This window comes from Erythrolamprus reginae, chromosome 4 (assembly GCF_031021105.1).
Source record: "Erythrolamprus reginae isolate rEryReg1 chromosome 4, rEryReg1.hap1, whole genome shotgun sequence".
Taxonomy (NCBI): domain Eukaryota; kingdom Metazoa; phylum Chordata; class Lepidosauria; order Squamata; family Dipsadidae; genus Erythrolamprus; species Erythrolamprus reginae.
Genome location: NC_091953.1, coordinates 102,131,040 through 102,154,642, shown reverse-complemented (window position 1 = coordinate 102,154,642; position 23,603 = coordinate 102,131,040). Strand labels below are relative to the sequence as shown.

Here is a 23,603-nt window from a genome sequence, read left to right as displayed (position 1 = left end):
TCCTTCAGTTGGAAGTACAGTTTTGAGCAAACTAATTTGGTGTACCGTAATTCATAAGGCTGAATTGCTTAGCCTTAGCCTTTTCTTGATGATCCTGGAAGAGCTAACCCTCCATAATTGTACCAAAGGTTATTCCACACAAAAACTCAAAGTCTGATTAAATTCCCTTAATCCAGTCCAAATCATTGTTCCTATATTCAAATTTGCTAGTTAATACAACTGACATATTTTTCAGAACAGATTGCTTTACTGTTTAATAAACGTGCCACAATAAGTCCCATAATTATGAACCCGAATGGTGTTAGGTTGGGAGTTTTTTAACTGTTTAGTATAAATTTAAAAAGGAAAAAACCCTCCCCATTGGGATAGCAAGCAATAAGTATCTTTAAAATCTCAATACAATAAGTGAAAATTGTACAAAATGTACTATTTATTAGAATGGCTTCCTAGGATCATAGTGGAGGTCAATCTATTGTCCAAATATAAAACATTGCTTAATTCCTATGGCTAATGATGGATAATACCCCCTATACAGATAAAAGGAGATATTTTAAAGCACTCTGGCCTATAAGCAACAGGAATGAAAAAAATATATATAGATATTATTCTGATATTACTTCTTACCAAAGAAATAGAATATTGTAAAATCAGTGCTATGTAATCAGTCTGCAATTTGTTAATACTTTACTTCAAGTCAAAGATGAGGATATAAATACTAAAAATAATATTAATTTATATCCCTCCTTTTTTTCTGGAAGCTTTCCAGCCAGATTAAAACAACAAAAATTTAGCCAACAGTTCAGATAACAAATAGTAGAAGCTCACTGTTAATTAATTCAAAGACAAGGCTTGGTTAAAGAGAAAAATCTTGCCTTAAAATAGAAGTAGAAGCAAAGCGTATTAGGAAGCTATGACTATTGATTGAAGACAAAGTCCTATTGTTTATTCTGCTTGTGTTGATGCCACCTAATATAGTGGAAAGAACATGTAATGGAATAGCTCTGAAAAGCCAATGAAAGCTAACAGAATTTTAACTGCATGATGGCTATGGACCCAATTGATATTACAAAAAACATGGATGTGGTCTGGCACATTCAGGTGGCATTGTTGACTTTTGTAGCAAACTTTACATTATCCATATTGCGGCCCTTTTCTAGCCAAAGTGGCACTTTCAACTCTCAAGCCAAGAATACTATAGCAAAAAAAAACCTATAGAGATTGCCCTCAAATTATAACCATTTATTCAGCAACCATTCAAAGTTATGACAGTGCTGTACAAATGATAGTTATACCCAAGGGTGGGCTGCTGCCCGGACGGGGGGAGGGGGAGGTGGAACACATTGGGGTAGCGAAAATGGAGCTCCACCCCGAAGCATCCAATTTTCACTGAAAGATGTTGAAAGAAAATGCAGGGCATCTTGCATAAGCCACGCCCACAGTGTGGCAGTAAAAGGTTTGGTAGCCCTTCACTGGTTAGAAACATAGAAACATAGAAATCTGACGGCAGAAAAAGACCTCATGGTCCATCTAGTCTGCCCTTATACTATTTTCTGTATTCTATCTTAGGATGGATATATGTTTATCCCAGGCATGTTTAAATTCAGTTACTGTGGATTTATCCACCACATCTGCTGGAAGTTTGTACCAAGGATCCACTACTCTTTCAGGAAAATAATATTTTCTCATGTTGCTTTTGATCTTTCCTCCAACTAACTTCAGATTGCGTCCCCTTGTTCTTGTGTTCACTTTACTATTAAAAACACTTCCCTCCTGAACCTTATTTAACCCTTTGACATATTTAAATGTTTCGATCATGTCTCCCCTTTTCCTTCTGTCCTCCAGACTATACAGATTGAATTCATTAAGTCTTTCCTGATACGTTTTATGCTTAAGACCTTCCACCATCCTTGTAGCCCATCTTTGGACCTGTTCAATTTTGTCAATATCTTTTTGTAGGTGAGGTCTCCAGAGCTGAACACAATATTCCAAATGTGGTCTCACCAGCGCTCTATATAGCGGGATCATAATCTCCCATTCTTACAACCATTCTCCTAAATTATGGCCATTGCGGTGCCCATGAAATCTTGTAAGCAAAGCAAACGTGTTTGGAAGCCTACCCACACTTACAACCAAAGTGTTGCTTCAGCTCTCCAAAACTCTTTATTCTTCCCCAATATCTGGTTCTTTGCTGCCCAGCACAGTAGCACTCCTTATTGACAGTAGTGGCACTAGGACTGAAGTCGGGTCCTCAGCTGTCTTAGAGTCGTTACCATAGAATGCTGCTTGAAGCCCTGCAGGGCTGATAGGGCCAGTAAGGAAAGGACAGCAAGACTATGCAAAGGTGACAGAATGCAAGGTAACCGAAAGGACAAATTATTGTGTATGGGAAGATAGTTAGAATTTTTTAACTTCTGTGATGAAAGTATTTGCCAGTGATATCACTGTTGCCTGGAGTATGCCCAGTTGGGGCAGTGAAGGGCTGCAAAAAAAATTACTACCACACTGTGGGCATGGCTTATTTTGTGGGTGTGGCTTGCCGACCATGTGACCAGGTGGGAGTGGCTTAAAGATCATGTGACTGGCTTAAAGGTGGCCAACTTGATGTCACTCACATCAAGGGTTAGGGTTAGGGTGCCTGGCCTCTCCTCGCCTCAAAGAGATACAATTTTCCTATCTATTTACTATTATTGAAAATCAAATTATACTATTTAATTCTATTTATATATACCATATGTGTACGTACATATTACACACAGGCACACAAAAATATACATTATCTACTATACAAACTGTACGTGTATACACACACACAAACACACGCACAAACAGCTCTTCTAAAATTATATACATTCAACCTCATTTACAATAGGGAAAGCATACCCAGAGGCCAGAAAGGAAAAAAATAAAAAAAATTCAAATTTTTCTACTGGTTCTGTGTATCTGACTATACCTGTAGGAGCCCATCACTGAGTTGTGGGGGGGTCCTTTTGTGTCCCAGTGAAGTTGTTCGCTGAACTGGTACCCATTAATCTGCTTGTAGTCACTGCTTTCAAATTTATTTATTATTTATTATTTTATTAATTGGATTTATAGGCCGCCCCTCTCCAAGGATTTGCAGTAGCAGTGGGTCTTGAATGCAAGCTTCTGATCATTAACCCAGCATTTTTAAGTTCATAAACCACCATACTCCAGATAGGTGGATAAGGACAATTGAAGAAGAGACACCCCCTAGCCTTATCGAGGTCTCAAGCCTGGGAGGGACCAATCCAGATGATTTGGATTGGGAAAAGTCCTTGTCTAATGATTGGTCATATTTAGTTAATGATAGCACTGGGCACCACTGGATTTCCATTGCTAAGTGATAAGGTTGCATGTGGGTTTCCGATCACATTGCTTACTGTTAATCCCAACTACCATTCTAACCTGTAGTGTGATAATAATTTAGCACACTCACTTGGGAGGTCATGGGTAGGATAGGAAAATATTTTGTAGCAAAATGAAATAGAAAAATCCTGCAAGGGAACAGAATTGACATCAGTAAAGAAAATAATTCTATACTCCAACCCAAGTTTAGCTCCTGGTAGTATAGATTCCTTTTAAAAAGAAAATCAGAGCATTTTCACATCACTGTTCATCTGAACTAATAGAACTATTTCTTATTCTAAATATTATTATTTAAATATATTTTCTTACCTGTATCAGAATGTCATCAAAATTACAAATACTGATATAATATTACAATCAATCCTTCAATTAAAAATAAAACCCAAATAATGTGATTGTGAAAACTGAAGGCAAAGCATTAAAAACTCAAAGATTGTGAAAAATAATATAAAATTGGGGACTTGGGTGAATAAGAATGGGTGACTTATTTATTATGTTTTCAAATTCTCCAGTTCCAACATTTTCTGGACAAAGAATAAATAGTGAAATCCAAGATATCAACACCATAAAAACAAACCCTAATTTAAAATATAAATAAATAACAATTAAATAACACATCATGTAGCAATAAAGTTACTTTATTAATTCATGCCCCTGTTTTATATCCATTACCCCAATCTTATATTCTATTTCTTTACAACTCAATACACTACAGGGAATGTACAACTCAATACACTATTAGGAAGTGCCGATTTTCTATTCAGTGCTTTTATAATTGTTTCATTCATACATTAATGTTATATTTCATATAATTATTTCAGTCATACATACATTAACAAACTTTGTATGTCATATTAGCTCCCATCCTTTGGACCTTGATAGATGGAATATTTTTCATAAGTTTATGGTACAAAATGTCTTTTCCCACCCTAGTTTTAGTTGTGATGAGCAGAGAGCTTTTATTTTAGTTTCAGTATATTATTATTCTTTTTATATATTCTTTATTATTGTTCTTCTTATAAATATTAATTTGGATAATTTTAGACGGTTGCAATTTTCTTAGCAAAACAGTTTATTGACAAAATTAAATGCAATGTTATCATTTAACATATTTTTATATTTACAAGCCAAAAATAATTGTGGATTACAGTTGATGGCAATAAATACTTATGGGACTGATAATCTACCAAATAATTTTCTCTTAGTGCATATGGCTTCAGAACCCAGCACTGAAAAGTGATGGCAGCTGTGTCTCTGAATGACTGGGAAATAGCAATCCAGGATGAAAGCGACTACGGTACTTATAGTGCATATTTATTTATTTATCTTAACAGAACTATAGATTCTTGCAACAAAATTTGATGTTGTAAAAAGCACAGGATTTTACTTAATGATCGAATTGAATGAAATTGAATTAAAATTAAATATTTTCCTTATTATAAATTTATACTCTTACCTGTATCAGAATGTCATCAAAATTACAAATACTGATATAATAATACAATCAATCCTTCAATTAAAAATAAAACCCAAATCATGTGATTGTGAAAACTGAAGGCAAAGCATTAAAAACTCAAAGATTATGAAAAATAATATAAAATTGGGGACTTGGGTGACTTTTCTTCAGAAAACATTAAGCACTTAAAAGACAAATCCTTTTGATGGATTGGCGTTATTTCATATCTCATTGAATTTTATACAATTCTGAAAGTTTGTAACATTGCCATAGCCTTTTAATATATTTTAGTGCATTTAGTGCACTGTGACTCATTGTTTGACATTATGGACTCCAAATATTTTGAAAAAATAGAGACTTCATTGTCCATTATTTCTGATATCTATGAAAATAACATTAAGGGGGACTCTTATGTAGACAATCGGGCCAATTCTACTTATAAAAATCCATTACATAGAGTAATAATTTCTGATGAAACATTTTCAGGATTCCTCTCCATTTCTACTTATGGTGGCTTAACTACAATATTTAATTTGGGAATCACCCTGCTCAAAATGATTTGGCTAAATCATGATGAAGAAGTTTCAGTACATTTTTCATGTAATTGTGTTGAAATGAAAAGAGGTGTCTGGCTGGGACTAAAGTGTTATTGAAGCATTATATTTTAATTCTTTGCCTTTGTGTTCATTATGCAGATAGCTATGACTTTTTTGTTTATATTTCTTTTGATTTTAGCAAAAGTGATACAGAAACGGAAAATGTAATTCATTTACTAGATAGCTTTTTGTAATAAATAATAAAAGGATGTACGGAAGAAATGGCTCCATGTTTATACCTTCTAGTTTAAGTGAAAACTAATAAGCATTTTCTCTTTCATATTTGGAAAGTATACATTTCTTTCACCTTATGAACAACACATTTGAATAGTAGATAAAAAGCAGGAAACATACCAGTCATGGTAAATCCACCAACTAACAAGCCAATATCTCTTCCACCGACTATAATAGCTTCACTACGATCTACATCACTCCCACTGTTTTTTGTCTTCCAAGCAGCCCATATTCCAACAAACAGGATGGCCAGGTAGAACAAAATGATAGCTATCAACCCTTCTACGTGAAAAGCCATTTTGAAGTCACAACAGGTTTCTGGATTGCTATTTCATAACATTGGAACTATAAAAAAACCAAAGAAACATATTATATACTTGCTGAACTTCAATTGTACATAAATAGCAAATCACACCTTATAATATCTGAATTCAATGTAGATTTCTTTATGATATTATTTTTATTTAAAACATCATCTTAACCATGTTTCAGACAATCAGTGGTCATATTAATATATTATTAAATATTAATATATTATTTCCAAGTTTTAGTCTCAAGATTAAAATGATTATTTTGTTCTGATTTAAGCAAAAGAAACTGATTAGAAATGTTTAAAAAGTATGTAAAACCAACTTTAGTCTTTTACAATGAAAAAGAAACTGATTAGAAATGTTTTAAAAGTGTGTAAAACCAACTTTAATTCTTTACAATAAGAAATCTTTCTTTACTGTCTTTTTGGTAAAATCATTTCTTTTATTAAACACATTATACCTATTGAAATACTACAAAAAGTAAAGAACAAAATGTGAAAAGTAATATTTTCTATTTTTAAACCAGCAATCTTTGTTGGCAAAAATGAAATAACTGTTTCAAGTTTGCCATTACCATGATAAAGTCAGCTTCATCACAAGAACACCTAAAAAATAAATACAATCCAGCACAATCAAGATCCTCAAGAAATAAACAATGGAAGTGTAGAACTATGGTGAATATATAATGCACTTTTTAATTCATTTTTTTTTGCTATTCATTTAAATTTACAATTAGTTTAAGCCATACCGTTTTATCAGAACAGGAAAAAAAATGTGTTTTTCAATCAAAACAACAGTGTGTCTGAAGCTTCTATGTTTCATCAATATTTATATTTCCATAATAATAAAAAGAACAACCCCCCCCCCAAAAACAACTACTAGAGCACTGGGATTCAGCTGTAGAAAAGGAATTTCTCTTCCTAGTCAATCTTTACTGACAATTCTCTTAGAAATTCAGTTTTTTGAAGTTCAGGCATAAAAGGTGGCTGAGAATGTTATTTGAGTTTACACAGACAATTCTTAACTCCCAGAGTAGCTTCAATAACAAGTTAAATTAATTTTATTATCCCTCACCCTCCATCAAAACACAATTATTCTTCCTATGACTATTAAACAAAAGCTCTCACCTCCCCCCAGGCCCTGTTGCCTTTATTTCACTTATCTTCATTTCTGCCCCAATTCACCTCTTTTCCAGCAGGTTTTCCCTCCTTCCTCCTTCCACTGGATCGTCTTTACTCTCTCTCTCAAGCGGCTCAATCTCAGCACCTTGTGTTCACCCACAGAGGCAGATGTGAGAAACAGCGTTCCCTTTCTTTAAAGGGACAGGCACATTTACAAAGCCCTTTTGCCTTAAAAGACCCCTGTGCAGGTTAGTTTAGGCTCACATAAGGTCTGGTACAGCACTGAAAGGAAGCTGGATATCTGGCTTTTCTCCGCAGTCTTGAGAACTGTTGCGTTCCTTGTCATTTTACCAGATTCTTAGCTGCTGTTTGAGACTTCGACTATCGCTATCCAGCCAGATAACTAGCCATCCATCCAGATATCACCACTGGGAAAGTGATCTTGGGCGCCGTTTTTTCACAAAGAAGAATGGCCTTGGAGAGGTGATCTGTAAATCAGAAGTACTTTGGTCTGAATGCCCTATTTTCCTCTAGTCCATTGTGGAAGAAACTTTCTCATCCTCCTCCTTCTTCTCTTCTCTTGTCATTGTGCTGATTCTCATATTGGGGCCTTCGGTCATTAGTGGTTTCAAAAAAGAGATTCCATTATAAAGACATTGGATGAGATGACCATGCCCGTCAGAAGTGGGAGAAGTACGTCACAGGGGAAAGAAAGGTCTGTGGGGGTAAAGATGACTCAACAGATGGTGATCAATTATGGGGGAAAGATTGAGGGTGGGGGGAGAAGCAAAGCGGTGACAGGGAGAATTAAATGTAGAGACAAAACACTGAGCAGCTACTTGTCAGTTAGTAATGGAGATCAAGATTCTAAGCGAAATGCAGCATTAGTTCCATTTGGAATATTGTGCTTTAACATTCAAGATTAATGAACTGAAATTCATAATGGTTTTGTAGAATTTGCTTACAGAATATTCTAAATTGTCTGGATAACTGAGTCCTTTTGATTTCTCAACAAATTCATGCCGAACTGCTTTTCTGCCATTCTCCTTATGTCCAATTCTGCCAGCAAGATAACTTATTCAAGACATGCAATGTTTACTCACCAAGCTATTTCTTTTCTATTAACTCTGATATACTGATAAACAGATCTATAGAATAACAGTTCTCTCTATATATGATCAAGGAATAAGATCCATTGAAGGCAGCAGGACTTATTTTGGGGGAAAGATAGATAAGATTTCATTACATGGTAGTATCCATTGGATGGTGGTTTGCAAATAGGCTGAATGAAATTTGCTGTTGGTCTTCTAAAAAGGAAGTTTATTTTCCTCATAATTTTTGTGCCTTTCCTCATCCCCTCCCCAAATGTTTAGTGCCTGATATGTTGGTTATGACCTTTAAAGCCCTTCATGGCACTGGACCAGAATATCTCCGAGACCACCTCCTGCCACCCGAATCTGTCGCACGAATCCCAGCGACCGATTAGGTCCCACAGAGTGGGCCTTCTCCGGGTCCCGTCAACTAAACAATGTCGGTTGGCGGGCCCCAGGGGAAGAGCCTTCTCTGTGGCGGCCCGACTCTCTGGAACCAACTCCCCCCAGAGATTAGAACTGCCCCTACTCTCCCTGCCTTCCGTAAACTCCTTAAAACCCACCTTTGCCGTCAGGCATGGGGGAACTAAAACACCTCCCCCGGGCATGTACAATTTATGCATGGTATGTTTGTGTGTGTGTGTATTAGTATATTGGGGTTCTTTTTAAACTTTTTAAATATTTAAATTTATTTGGATTTGTTACGATTTGTTGTGTCTTGTTGTGAGCCGCCCCGAGTCTGCGGAGAGGGGCGGCATACAAATCTAAATAATAAATAAAATAAATAATAAATGGTACTCCAAACCTGCAGAGGGTTTTCTTGTTATATAACAAATAAATAACAATTTTCTTTAATAAGTAATAACAAAATATTTTTTGTGGCAATTCTATTTATTATGAAGATCCCGTCAACCTTCTATGTTTCTATGTTTCTATAATATAACCCTTTGACCAGAATGATGTCTGCCTGCCTGTGTGCTTGCCTATCTATCTATCTGTTTTTTCTGCCATTCTCCTTATGTCCAATTCTTCCAGCAAGATAACTTACTCACCAAGCTATTTCTTTTCTATTAACTCAGATATACCGATAAACAGATCTATAGAATAACAGTTCTCCCTCTATATGATCAAGGAATAAGATCCATTGAAGGCAGCAGGACGTATTTTGGGGGAAAGATGGATAAGATTTCATTGCATGGTAGTATCCATTGGATGTGGTTTGCAAATAGGCATATGGAGATGGTTGAATGAAATTTGCTGTTGGTCTTCTAAAAAGGAATTCTATTTTTCTCATAATTTTTGTGACTTTCCTCCTCCCCCACTCCACTGTTTAGTGTCTGATATGGGTATGATATTCCAAACTTGCAGAGGGTTTGCTTGTTATATAACATATAAACAACAATTTTCTTTAATAAGTAATAACTAAATAATTTTTGTGGCAATTCTATTTATTATGAAGATCCCAATTCCAGTCTGCAATCACAATTACGTTTTATCCAGATAATTTAATCATAACTAGTTAAATAATCTTAATCATAATAACTGCATTAAGCTTTTAGCCACTGCAGCCTAGTGGAACAGCTTAGAGCTTTTGCACATTAATTTAAATAGGCATAGGACTAGCTTTATAGATCTGAAGTGATATGCCTGTTAAAGGCTATCACAAAACTATTCACATAATAATTATAGTTGCTGTTTACTTCACTTTTGCATTTTATCCAAAACAGAAACATTTACTGTATTCTAGCTTAGAAAACTTGGATGGCTTCATAAATAAATCTTGCAATGCTTGAATAAATGTCATATGTTCCTTATCTTTAATAGAAATGGACTCTTGTAGCTTAAATATTTGGCATATGTGGCATAATAGAAAGAGTAGTAGATGTTTGGAACAAACTTCAACAGATGTGGTTGGTAAATCCACAGTAACTGAATTTAAATATGCCTGGGATAAACATATATCCATCCTGAGATAAAATACAGGAAATAGTGTAAGGGCAGACTAGATGGACCATGAAGTCTTTCTCTGCCGTCAATCTTCTATGTTTCTATATTTCTATAATATAACTATTTGACCAGAATGATGTCTGCCTGCCTGTGTGCCTGCCTATCCATCTATCTATCTATCTATCTATCTATCTATCTATCTATCTATCTATCTATCTATCTATCTATCTATCTATCCATCCATCCATCCATCTATCTATCTATCTATCTATCTATCTATCTTTCTATCGTCTGTCTGTCTATCTATCCATTTATCCATCTATCATCTATCTGTCTTAATCATTTATATATACATATATCCATCCTAAGATAAAATACAGGAAATAGTATAAGGGCAGACTAGATGGACCATGAGGTCTTTTTCTGCCATCAATCTTCTATGTTTCTATCTATCTATCTATCTATCTATCTATCTATCTATCTATCTATCTATCTATCTATCTATCTATCTATCTACCTACCTACCTACCTACCTACCTGCCTACCTACCTATTGGCTGTCTGTCTATCCACTTATCCATCTATCATCTATCTGTCTTAATCATTTATATATACATATATCCATCCTAAGATAAAATACAGGAAATAGTATAAGGGCAGACTAGATGGACCATAAGGTTTTTTCTGCCGTCAATCTTCTATGTCTCTATGTCTCTATCTATCTATCTATCTATCTATCTATCTATCTATCTATCTATCTATCTATCTATCTATCTATCTATCTATCTATCATCTATCTATCTATCTATCTATCTATCTATCTATCTATCTATCTATCTATCTATCTATCTAATCCTCATTCTTCATATCTCAGATTGCTGATTGGCCGTACACCACTCAGGAGATGTAGGTCAACATTATTATATCCATATTGCTATTTTTTAAACAGTGATACAACATGGCATATGGTGTATGTTATAAAATGGCAGATGGCAAAAATTTTGTCCAGGTGTTTTTAATTGCTTATTCAAATTTCTGTTTAAAGGAAGTGCTATAGTGTGATTTCATATGAAGTATAAAGTCATTATCTAAATGATGAAAACAAAGTAGCTCTCATCTGCTTTTTTTGCGTTTATGACCCAAAAAACGTCATCAGTGTGATATATAGATGTTCTGGGACCTCAACACTGGAGGAGTAGCAACATTTTTTCCCTCCAGGGTAATTCTCAATGGCTGATTTGCTTATGATGTATTTGCATATCTGCATTCCCCTGCTCCCAATTCTAGATCGGCAGGGATTTTGTAAGCAGTGACTGAATAATGTCTGTGCAGATTCCACTTATAGAAAATATCCTAGGAATTGCAATTCTAGTTTGCAATGACAATTTTCTTTTTATCCTGAGAATATAATTATAACATTAAATAAAAGTGTCCTAAGAATTAAATATTTGTAGCAGTATTTAAATTTGGTCAGATGAGAAAATACTGCTCTCAGAAAAAGACTTTTTAAAAGACTTGACTAGATAAACTAAGACCATTGGCTACTTTTATATTTGTTTATTTACTCTATAGGAAATATGTTTTACAATTATATGTGGAAAAATTCAGATTCAACAACGGGCACCGTATCCCACACTGGTATAAGTGAGTCAATTTTAAGATTGCATAATTTAAGATTTAGGAAGGACGTTGGAACTGTTGAAAGAAAGTTCTACACCCATTTGCACTATTCAGGTGTCACTGAGGGCACAAAAAGACCTCCAAGTGCCGAGTCTATGGAGAGGGATGGCATACAAATCCTATTAATAATAATAATAATAATAATAATAATAATAATAATAATAATAATAAAGTGACCTCAATGACTGTCAGAAAGAATGCTAACATCCAGATGAGTGCCAGCAATATAAATCCTTCCTTCCTTCACCACTGAGTTAATAATAATAATAATAATAATAATAATAATAATAATAATAATAATAATAATAATTTAACTTGGGGTGGCGCACAACACAATACACAATGTACAAATCCAATATTAAAAAACAGATTAAAACCCATATCATAAAAATTAATCACACAACCCAAGCAAACCATACATAAATCATAGTAGCTACTGAGAATATCAACTTCCCCAAGCCTGGTGACATAGGTGGGTTTTTAGGAACTTGTGAAAGTCAAGGAGGGTGGGGGAGTTGATTCCAGAGGGCCAGGGCCATCACAGAGAAGGCTCTTCCCCTTGGTCCCGCCAGACGGCATTGTTTAGTCGACGGGACCCGGAGAAGGCCAACTCTGTGGGACCTAACCGGTTGCTGGGATTCGTGCGGCAGAAGGCTGTCCCAAAGGTATTCTGGTCCGATGCCATGTATGGCTTTATAGGTCATAACCAACACTTTGAATAGTGACCGGAAACTGATTGGCAACCAATGCAGGCTGCGGAGTGTTGATGAAACATGGGCATATCTGGGGAGGCCCATGATTGCTCTCGCAGCCGCATTCTGTACGATCTGAAGTTTCCGAACACTTTTCAAAGGTAGCCCCATGTAGAGAGCAATTGTAGAAGCTTCTTGAATGAGAAGTAAAACATCTTCTCATGGATAGATTGAAGGAAGAAAAAACAAAGCCCAGTTGCCTTTTGAAAAAGCACTTTTGGAACAGCCATGACCTGGATGACTGAGAATCTACTTAGGCAAACCTGTATGTTCAAAATCGGTTTATATGATGAAAGAGTATGTGAATCTGCACTGTAATTCAGCTTTCTCTCCCTTGGTAATGGAAACATCCATTACTCATACTCGGTTTAGAATTTTTGTCCTTATTCATACAAACTCTAGGATTTGTACAGAAATAGTCTTGTGCACCATCTCTTTATAGATAGACGCACCTAAAAAAAGTGAAGAATTAATTCTACAGCTGCTAGACCTAATACTATATCTATTAAATTCTGTAGCTACAATTCTGTGGTTTCAAGTTTTGTTTTCAAACATCATAAAACAAATTACAGAGAGGGGTGGCATACAAACAAACAAACAAACAAATAAATAAATATTAAAAATTGTCTTTCTTCCCCATGTAAACTTTTAATACACAAAAAAAAAACCCTTTTAAAAATGGTTCAGAAATAATAAAGTATACACCTGATCTAAAAAGGCTAGCAATCATCATAGCTGTTATTGTTAATAAAAAAGCATCAAATACCTTTTACAACTGGTATAAAATACATACAATAATTTGATATATATTCAACTAAAACTAAGAAAACTCAACAAAGTAAAAATCTATTAACATTTATTGCTGTATACCATATAACTTATTTTTTTTATCAAGAGAATTCTAATGTGATGAGTTGAGAAAGAGTTGAGAAAAGTTCTGTATAAGAAAAGACTAAAGACCTTTTTTAAGTTCAAAATAAAAAAAATATGAAAAGATTAAACAAAATAGTCCAAATCATATTAAGAAAATAATTGTGCAATACATCTTTAGAATGTAATAAATCATGTAACGAAGCAAAATGATTGAGAATTTAAACTGAAAGAAGGAAATATAATTAAATTCATACATTCACTATCAAAGGATGAAGAGATGAATATAATTTTAGGTGCTTTTAAAGAAGTTTAAATAATATCACAAAGAATGATCATGTTATGATACTCTAAGTATGTATATACCTCCGGGACAAGAGATATATGCATTTTGGGGATTTCCCCTAGTAGGAAAATCCTATTGTTTGCTGCCAATATCTGGTAGAATAGGAATGAATAGTTGAACTGAGTAAGCTTTCATTTAAACCAGCATAACTTTGCTTCTGTTTTTTAATTTTCTCAACCAAAGTCTAGCAAGAGAGCTCTAATTTGTGAAATTTTATTTTATTTATTTTTGTTTATAAGGCACCAAACTCAAACATATTCTGTGTAACCTAGAACCAGAAAAGTAATTTAGCATGTCATGTTCATCATCCTTTTCTTTATTATATCATTAAAAATAATCTAATATTTATTTATTTATTCGATTTTTATGCCGCCCTTCTCCTTAGACTCAGAGCGGCTTACAACATTTTAGCAATAGCACTTTTTAACAGAGCCAGCCTATTGCCCCCAAAATCCGGGTCCTCATTTTACCCCCCTCGGAAGGATGGAAGGCTGAGTCCATCTTGAGCCAGTGATGAGGTTTGAACCACTTACCTTCAGATCTACAGTCAGCTTCAGTGGCCTGCAGTACAGCACTCTACCTGCTGCGCCACCCCAGCTCTCTATAAGAGTATGACAATATCTAACATGACAAGATGAACAAAATATTGAGCTTCCCAGGTGTTCTGTCGGGCTCTCTGATAGGAGCCTCCTGAAAATTCAAGGGTACAAATTTCAGACACACACACGTTTGAAAATTCAAAACAAAGTTCTTTATCACAAAATTCAAAATAAACTAAGCACTCTTTTTGTACTGCAAAGAGCACTCGTCCCAAAACAATCTGGTAGTCTGTACAAGTTCCTTACTCAGTCCTTAATTACTTAGCTTGCAGCTGTGAAGAAATGTCACAGCCCTTCTTCTTCCACGAAGTGAAACACCCACACACTTTGCTCTGCTTTGGTTTCAAAGTCGTGAAAAATCAACAAACAAAGTCCCGAGACAGCAAGGCAGTCCTGAAGCACAATGATCAGATATTCTTCCACAACGGCCAAACCCACACACTATTTATATCAGCAGCACTAATTACTAGAGCTCCACCCAAACACAGGTGGCCTCTCTTATCTCCTGTAATATGCCCTCAATTGATCTCTTCTACGCATAACTCTATGCCTGCGTGGGTTCAAAACTTTCGCATCTGAATCAACTGAAGATAATGGAGATTGACTTCCTGGGCTGTGTGCCAAGCCTCCCTCGTCCAAGTCACTCCCACCTTCTTCTTCGTCTGAGGACACTGAACTACCTGCCTCTGTTGGCAATAAAACAGGCCTATGACATGTTGAAGTTTCCCCTGCATCCACCTCCACATTCCTTGGGGCAGGAGCTGGGCCAGAGTTAACCACAACACTGGGGGAAGTTGTTTCAACTTGGTTTAATAACTTAGCATTTAATAACTTAGCATTATTACACTTTTATTTAAAAACCAAATGATAGTGCTAATGGTAAATATTAAAAACTTTGTATATGTTTTATGGGTACTTGGTTTCAGTTTTCCATAAACTAAAGAAAAATAACCTTATTTATTTTACTAGTTCAAGAAAACTCTCAATGCATGTGGCTAAGGAAATTGTTTGATATGCAACTGATAACCTTTTAATTTTTTAACTTGCAAAATTAAGAATTAAATTCTATTGATCCCAGATGAATTCTTGTCAATGTATTTAACTCAGACATTTGTTCTCTGCTCCTGATGGGAATGATGGTGAAAGGTTTTGTAGAAATAAACAGTGACTTCCAAATTAGCCACTATTTTAGGTAGAAAAAGAGAGTGAGAAAGTCAGTTTGGTATTGTGATTAAGACTGTGAGTTCTAATTTTCCCTTAGGCACAGACTCAGTTGGGTGACTTTGAGCCACCCCCTGTCTCTTTTTCAGCCCTAGGAAGAATTCGGCAATGGCAAACCAATTCTGAAATTTTGCCAAAGAAACTGCAAGGCTGATTCCCACCAGCCCAAGATTGACTCAGCCTTCCATCCTTCTGAGATAAAATGAGGACCTAAATTGTTGGGGCAATATGCTGCCTCTGTAAACTGCTTAGGAAGAGCTGTAAAGCATTGTGAAGTAGTATACAAATCTAAATGCTATTGCTATCTTATAATATTTCAAAACTTTTAATATTAAATATATAGAAGATAAAGGACTTCTTAAAATAAAGTTTATTTGTTCTTGCATCTTTTGTAGTGCTACAGATGTTGTGTTGATATTGGAATTATATGGGGGGGGGATGCAGTGAGGTAACGAAAATGGAGCTCTACCCCAGAGCACCCAATTTGCACTGACAGAGGTTGAAAAAAAATGTAGGACGCCCAGCATAAGCCACGCCTACAGTGTGATAGTAAAAATGTTGGTAGCCTTCAATGGTAATGGAACATCTTCAAGAAAACAGCCAAGCTCAAAGATCACCAAGGACCCCATAGTTCAACCCGGAGAAACATATATTTTCTTTGATTGAAAAGAAATATTCAACGCTAAAAATAGATCTGAATTTTATAGATAGTTTTATCTATATTGATAGGTTATCTGTATACACTGTCAATATTTGAATACGGTTTTCCTGGTTTTGACAAAGGGGCAAGGAAAAGGTTTGAGCAATATACTGTAGTTCTCTTTAAGATACGTTTTTTCCTCTTTACTATTGCAATGATCAATGATCATAGTATATTCAATTATTGGTATTGTGTGTTATAGATGCGTTTACTCTGTGGATTAATTTGATGTAATATTTTTCTTTCAGAAAGAGGACTCCAATTTTACAGGTAGGAACGTTATTCTTGTTATTTGCACAGGGTGGATCAAAACCCCAAATCACCTACACTGATATCCTCATTCCATTAAGTGGGGAAAAAAATATTTTCCTGTACCTTTTGCCCTGGCTGGAAGAACTGCCTCATCACCCCCCTGATGGCAATTACAATTACTCTGCTCATTAAATTGCACTTTATTCCTACTGAAATAAAGAAACCTCAAGTCATTACTAACTTTACATGTTGCTTTCAGAGGGACCTAAGTGCAATTAACTTAATTGGAATCAGCCTATTCAATGCATTAAAAATGTGACTCATTACAAATACACAGACAGTAAATTCAAGTCAACTGTGACCACTTTTTTTTTAAATAAAAAAGAATGCATCCTTTAGTCAAACATACAGCTAAGGACACATTTTTCAGAAGAATTTGTGCAAATATAATTCACAAAACATGGACAACACCAAATACTTTTTGTTAAAATATCGTTATGCTTAGGAATTGTATACTACAATATGGGATATAAAGTGGCCAGTTGAGAATAGTTGAAGAGATAGCCACAATGGACTAATTTATTTAGATGTGGCTTTCCTTATATAGTATTCCTGATTGGAATTGGTTCCAAAAATGCCATCGTTCTACTTTAGTTAACTTTAATGGCAGTTGCCTGTGCTGGCTAGGAATTGCAGTCCTAACAGCCATAGGGCTATGCAATGGGGAAGGCTAATATAGACTGTCATTGATTGACTGTAGTATCTTCCCATCAACTCCTTGGTAATTTTTATTCTTAATGTGAGTTCAGGAATAAAAGTTCCTGGTTAGCACCCCATTTTTCCTGGTGTGATTGTTACAAATGCCATATGTCAAAGAAAAGTTGCAAGCTTACTGATATGTCAGTAAAATGGGTTCAGCAAGTTTCTATTAGTGAGGTTCTAAGTACAGTGATACCTTGTCTTATGAACTTAATTGGTTCCGGGATGAGGTTCGTAAGATGAAAAGTTCATAAGATGAAACAATGTTTCCCACAGGAATCAATGGAGAAGCGATTAATGCGTGCAAGCCCAAAACTCACCCCTTTTGCCAGCCGAAGCACCCATTTTTGCGCTCCTGGGATTCCCCTGAGGCTCCCTTCCATGGGAAACCTCACCTCCGGACTTCCGTGTTTTTGTGATGCTGCAGGGGAATCCCAGCAGTGCAAAAACAGGTGCTTCGCTGGCAACGGAAGTCCTGAGGTGGAGTTTCCCAGCGAGGGGAGCCTTCAGCTGGCAACGGAAGTCTGGAGGCAGGGTATCCCAGTGGTGGCGGCTTGGGTTCGTAAGGTAAAAATAGTTCGGAAGAAGAGGCCAAAAAATCTTAAACCCTGGGTTCGTATCTCAAAAAGTTCGTATGACAAGGGGTTCGTAAGACGAGGTATCACTGTACTATGTTGGTGCAGGTTTTGTAAATGTCTGGACATTTAATCTAGATGACATCTTGATTGCATTCCAAGATATTTGTTCCATCTAAGAGCCATAGTAGTGTGTAGTTAGAATGCAGTCTTGCAGGCTAATTCTGTTGATTGCCAACTGCCAGCTGTTTGGCAGTTCGATTCTCATCAGTACAAGATTGACTCAGTCTTCCATCCTTCTGAGGTAAAATGAGGACCTAAATTGTTGGGGCAATATACCGCCTCTGTAAACTGCTTAGAAAGAGTTTAGAAAAAGCTGTAAAGCACTGTGAAGCGGTATGTAAATCTAAGTGCTATTGCTATCTTATAATATTTGAAAACTTTTAATATTAAATATATAGAAGATAAAGAACTTCTTAAAATAAAACTTATTTGTCCTTGCATCTTTTGTGTTCTGCCGGCGTGTTTCAACCGCCCGTAATTACAGGGTAATTAGTCCAGGAAGACACATACCGCATGATAAAAGGAAAACCCAAAAGTTTTTATAAACAGAAAAACAGAAATAGCTCACTTTTTAAATGTCAAAGGGATTTTCTGGCACACACAAGGCACAGGTTAAATGCAATCCAATTGCTCACCCAATAACTGGGAAATTGAGTCCAATTCTAAAGTCCAGAGAATCCACACACAATCTTGAACAGCACAAAAACTACAATCTTGACGAAACAATGAATCAGATAAACTGCCACAAGGCTAAACCAGCACACTGTTCTTTTTATCTGTAGCACTAACTACAGCAGCCCCACCCAACCACACATTTTCTCTTGTAATAATGGCCTCATTTTCTCTCGTAATAATCCTTCAGTTGTTGTATGCATCACTCTACGCATGCGTGGATGTGTCATTAATTCTTGTTCAGAATCCAAGGATGATACAGATGATTGATCTCCTGGGCTGTCTGCCAAACTCCCCTCTACCCTGTCACTCATGCTTCCTTGGTCAGAGAATGCTTCGTCGGCAGATTCCATCAGGACCAAAACAGGCCTGCGGCATGTGGATGTTTCCCCCACATCCACCTGCACATTCCTTGGGGCAGAAGCTGGGTCAGAGCTAACCACAACATTTTGTAGTGCTACAGATGCTGTGTTGATATTGTAATGTAATATATCCTACATTTTGTTTCCAATAAAGATCCTTTGGAAATTTCAACTAGAGCAGAATTCAGATAAATAATTGATAACGGAAGAATATGGTTCCTGTATGAACCTGAAACAGTGGGCTATAGTTTTGTGTCTCCAATTTAAAATGCTAATTGTAACACTCAAAATATTAAATAGTTTGGAAAAATTCTTAATCTTGTATGATCATCTTATCAATAGCAAGGTATCAAGCACATTTGGCTATGGATTTTCAAGTTCATCCTGCTCTTAGACACCATGCAGTTAGCGTTTACATTGTACTCTATACTAAAGAGGAAAAAAAACCACAGGCACATCTAGGATCAAAACATTAAAAACTTTTAAATCCTTTAAAAATAAAAAAAATAAAATCTTAAAATAACAATCTCAAGGAAGAGACGAAAGAGAAAGCACTGAAGTCTGAAAACAGCATCACTTAAAATTGCGTTGTCAAATTCTTCAGTAAATGGTAGAGACAGTCTCTGGTTCACGGATATATACTGTAAATATAATAAATCCTCTTCCAATGGCATCAAGTGTATAGAGCAAGATAAATTCACCCAAGTGTGATAAAAAGTAAACGATCACATGCAGCCAATAATGTTCCTTAGCTCATAGATGTAATAAGAACTTTCTTTAGAATCTCAAATAGTGCAATCATTTCCCAGATCAACAGAGGATAACCCCTTTTTAAAAATTAAAAATCAATCAAATATTCCCTGGCTGTCGTCTTCTAGTGGTATCCAGGGGAAATTTTATTAAACTAATAGAAAAAAAACATGAAACATGGCTTCTGAAGACCCCAGATATCTATTCAACACAGACCAATAAAATTAATGAAATAAATAAATAAAAGATTTGAGTTGGAGTGAAAACATAATAAAGAGCTTGCTCACAGTTTGGATACTGCACTTTCCTGACTCATAAATTTATGGCTGGATAGAGCACAAGGAGAACTCGGAGCACGTTTTTTGCTTTAACTCTTTAAAACGTTGCATGAAGTTCTCTCAGGCTGCTCAGTGTTGTGAGAGGTCATGTGGGAATATATGTTAAGGATGAACAAAGGTTTTATAAAATATTTCTCAGGGCTTTGGTGTCTTTAGAGAAGCTCGGTCTTCTCCCTGGACAAAGTGAAGTTTTTGAGGTTCTTCATTCAGATACAGCCCAGTAACATTGCCTAAAATGCACCATGTACATTGCTGGCCATCATTGCTGAGGCTCTTTCGGTAATTTTTTTTATTATTGTGAATGAGACAATGGACTTCTTTAAGTTTAAGATTAAATCTGAAAGCTTTCAAAAACTTCTCCTGCCAATTTACTGTGCTTAAACATGTGGAACTGTACCTGACTTGTAGTTATTTATTTTTTTATTTTATTTCATTGTTTTGTCAAGTACATATTGATGGTATACAAACATATAACAATGTTTATATACAGTATGTGATATTAGTAAAAGACAGACATTATAACAGGGGTCGGAAGGCACTCTGGTGCACTTATGCACGCCCCTTATTTACATCTTAGTAATCAGGAGAAGTCAACAGTGGATAGTCTAAGGGTAAAGTTTTGGGGGTTAGGTGATGAAACTACAGAGTCAGATAGTGAATTCCATGCATCAACTACTTGGTTACTAAAGTCATATTTCCTGCTGATTGTAAACTCTATCTACAATCATAAAAAAGAGCTTTTTCTGCATGAGGCAATGAAATTTATTTATTTATTGGATTTGTATGCCGCCCCTCTCCGCAGACTCGGGGCAGCTAACAACAGTAATAAAACAGCATATAATAATAATCCAATACTAAAAACAGTTAAAAACCCATTATTATAAAAACTAAACATACATACAGATATACCATGCATAAAATTGTAAAGGCCTAGGGGAAAAGAGTATCTCAATTCCCCCATGCCTGGCAGCAGAGGTGGGTTTTAAGCAGCTTACGAAGGCAAGGAGGGTGGGGGCAATTCTAATCTCTGGGGGGAGTTGGTTCCAGAGGGCCGGGGCCGCCATAGAGAAGGCTCTTCCCCTGGGTCCCGCCAAGCGACATTGTTTAGTTGATGGGACCCGGAGAAGACCCACTCTGTGGGACCTAACTGGTCGCTGGGATTCGTGCAGCAGAAGGCGGTCCCTAAGATAGAAATTGGAAGTTGTTTAATTGTGGTAAAATCCTATCTGGCTCCAGATATAAATAGGCATTTTTGGAAATAAGGCTTATTGGATAGACATACATAGGATTACAATATATTTAAGGAATGAATAAATATGCAGAATATGAAGCTTATAGCACGGTCAGATTTGTATCTATTTAGAAAAGGCATTTAGGCTTATATACGGAGAGGGGTGGCATACAAATCAAATAAATAAATAAATAATACATACATACATACATACATACATACATACATACATACATACATACATACATAAATACTACTTCATAGTGTTTTAGAGCCATCTCTAAGCTATTTATAGAGACAACATATTGTCCCCAATAACCTTGGTCCTCATTTTACTGACCTTGGAAAGATGGAACATTGAGTCAATCTTGAGGTGAAGATTGAACCCTTGCAAGTCATCAGAATTAGCCTGCAAAATTACATTCTAACCCCTGTGCCACCATGAATTTTAGCCATTGTATTTATTCTAATCAGTGATGACTTTCCAGCATTTATTTATTTTTGTATTTTCATCCCACCTTCTTTATTTTTATGTACAATGTAAGACAACAAACATACCTACTACTCCTTCCTCTACTTATTTTTTCTTACAACAGTGAGAAAGTGACTGGCCCAAAGTCACCCAACTGGCTTTCATGAGTAACACACAACTAGAACTCACAACTTTCTAGTTTCTAGACCAAACTGCCACCCTGGCAGTGGCACTGCTTCTAAATCGGTAATAAGGTTGCTTAATTGATGTTGTCAGGAAATTGAACCTTTTGCCTCAATATATATAGAGAAATTATTTCCTCTCTTCGTAGTTTGGGATTTCTTCCAGGAACTCCCAGAACTTTTAAATTCACATTAAAAAAAATAAGAAACTGCCTTAATTAAATTGCTTATCTGGCCTATTTAAGAATTTTTAATTCGATGTTGTTTTCATTCCATATTATAGTGAAACAGACACAGACACCTATGCATTGAAATTAAACAAACATAACATCCCTATCCAGCTTCACTAATTAAATTTCTCCTCATTGCCCAACACCAATTATTGATTATGCAACTTTGTGTACAGATATAAGAGAGCAAGTTGTAGGAAACACAGATGAGATCTATTTCTGGATGAATAAATGCAAACATTGCTGTTGAAACCTTAATTTTTCCAGGCTCACAGACTGTGGAAACTTCACACTGGACTTCAAGCATCTTGCAGTGTGTGCCTGTCCATTCTTCCTCCATATTCTGGGTCCTTGGTTTCCAAATGAAATGCAAAAGTTTCCGCAGTCTGTGTTGATTTCGGGAGCCATGTCATCTGCTGGTTTTGGTCCACTGTGCTTCATTAAGTCCAGGGTCAACACAGCTGTCTACTAGGAGATTTTGGAGCACTTCATGCTTCCTTCCGCAGACGAGCTTTATGGGGATGCTGACTGCAATTTTCCAACAGGACTTGGTATCTGCCCACATTGCCCAAAACATCAAATCCTGGTTCAATGACCATAGGATTACTGTGCTTCAATGGCACCTGCCCATATTGTCAAAAGCACCAAATCCTGGTTCAATGACCATAGGATTACTGTGCTTCAATGGCACATGACCATATTGTCAAAAGCACCAAATCCTGGTTCAATGACCATAGGATTACTGTGCTTCAATGGTGGGTTCCTTCTGGTGTGGTCAAGAGCACCACAGTAGTAGGAACCCACTGATGATGCAACTTTGGGCAATCCCCCCCCCCCCGGCATCTCTATGTCAGAAGAAGCCTTCCCACCCACCCTTGTCTTAATGCTGACCTTTATTCTTCTTCTGAAGCACAGCTGAAAAACTCCTTCTCCGGAGATGCTGGAAAAAAATAGCCAAAAATTGCATCATCAGTGGGTTCCTACTGGTGTGGTGCTCTGGACCACTCTGGTAGGAACCCACTACTATTGTGCTTGATTGGTTATTAAACTCGCCTGACCTGAACCCCATAGAGAATCTATGGGGCATTGCCAAGAGAAAGATGAGAGACATGAGACCAAAGAGTGCAAACAAGCTGAAGGCCGCTATTGAAGCATCCTGGTCTTCTTTAACACCTCAGAAGTGCCACGGGCTGATAGCTTCCATGCCAGGCCGCATTGAGGCAGCAATTACTGCAAAAGGGGCCCAAACTAAGTACATATGCATGCTTATACTTTTCAGAATCCCAATATTGCCGATGGCATCGGACCAGAATATCTCCAAGATCGCCTTCTGCTGCACGAATCCCAGCGACCGATTAGGTCTCACAGAGTGGGCCTTCTCCGGGTCCCGTCAACTAAACAATGTCGGTT

General features: G+C 36.3%; 1 protein-coding gene across 1 annotated transcript in view; it reads right to left on the bottom strand.

Annotated features, from left to right (window-relative positions):
- Nucleotides 1-7,272, bottom strand: part of SLC5A7 (solute carrier family 5 member 7) — a 33,732-nt gene extending 26,460 nt beyond the window's left edge. Inside the window, exons 1-2 of the mRNA XM_070751845.1 lie at nt 7,166-7,272; nt 5,791-6,015 (exon numbers count right to left, since the gene is read on the bottom strand). Of these exons, the coding sequence (XP_070607946.1) occupies nt 5,791-5,968 (178 nt within the window). The 5' untranslated portion in view covers nt 5,969-6,015; nt 7,166-7,272. The remainder of the gene's footprint in view (nt 1-5,790; nt 6,016-7,165) is intronic.
- Between the last annotated feature and the right edge of the window lie 16,331 nt (nt 7,273-23,603).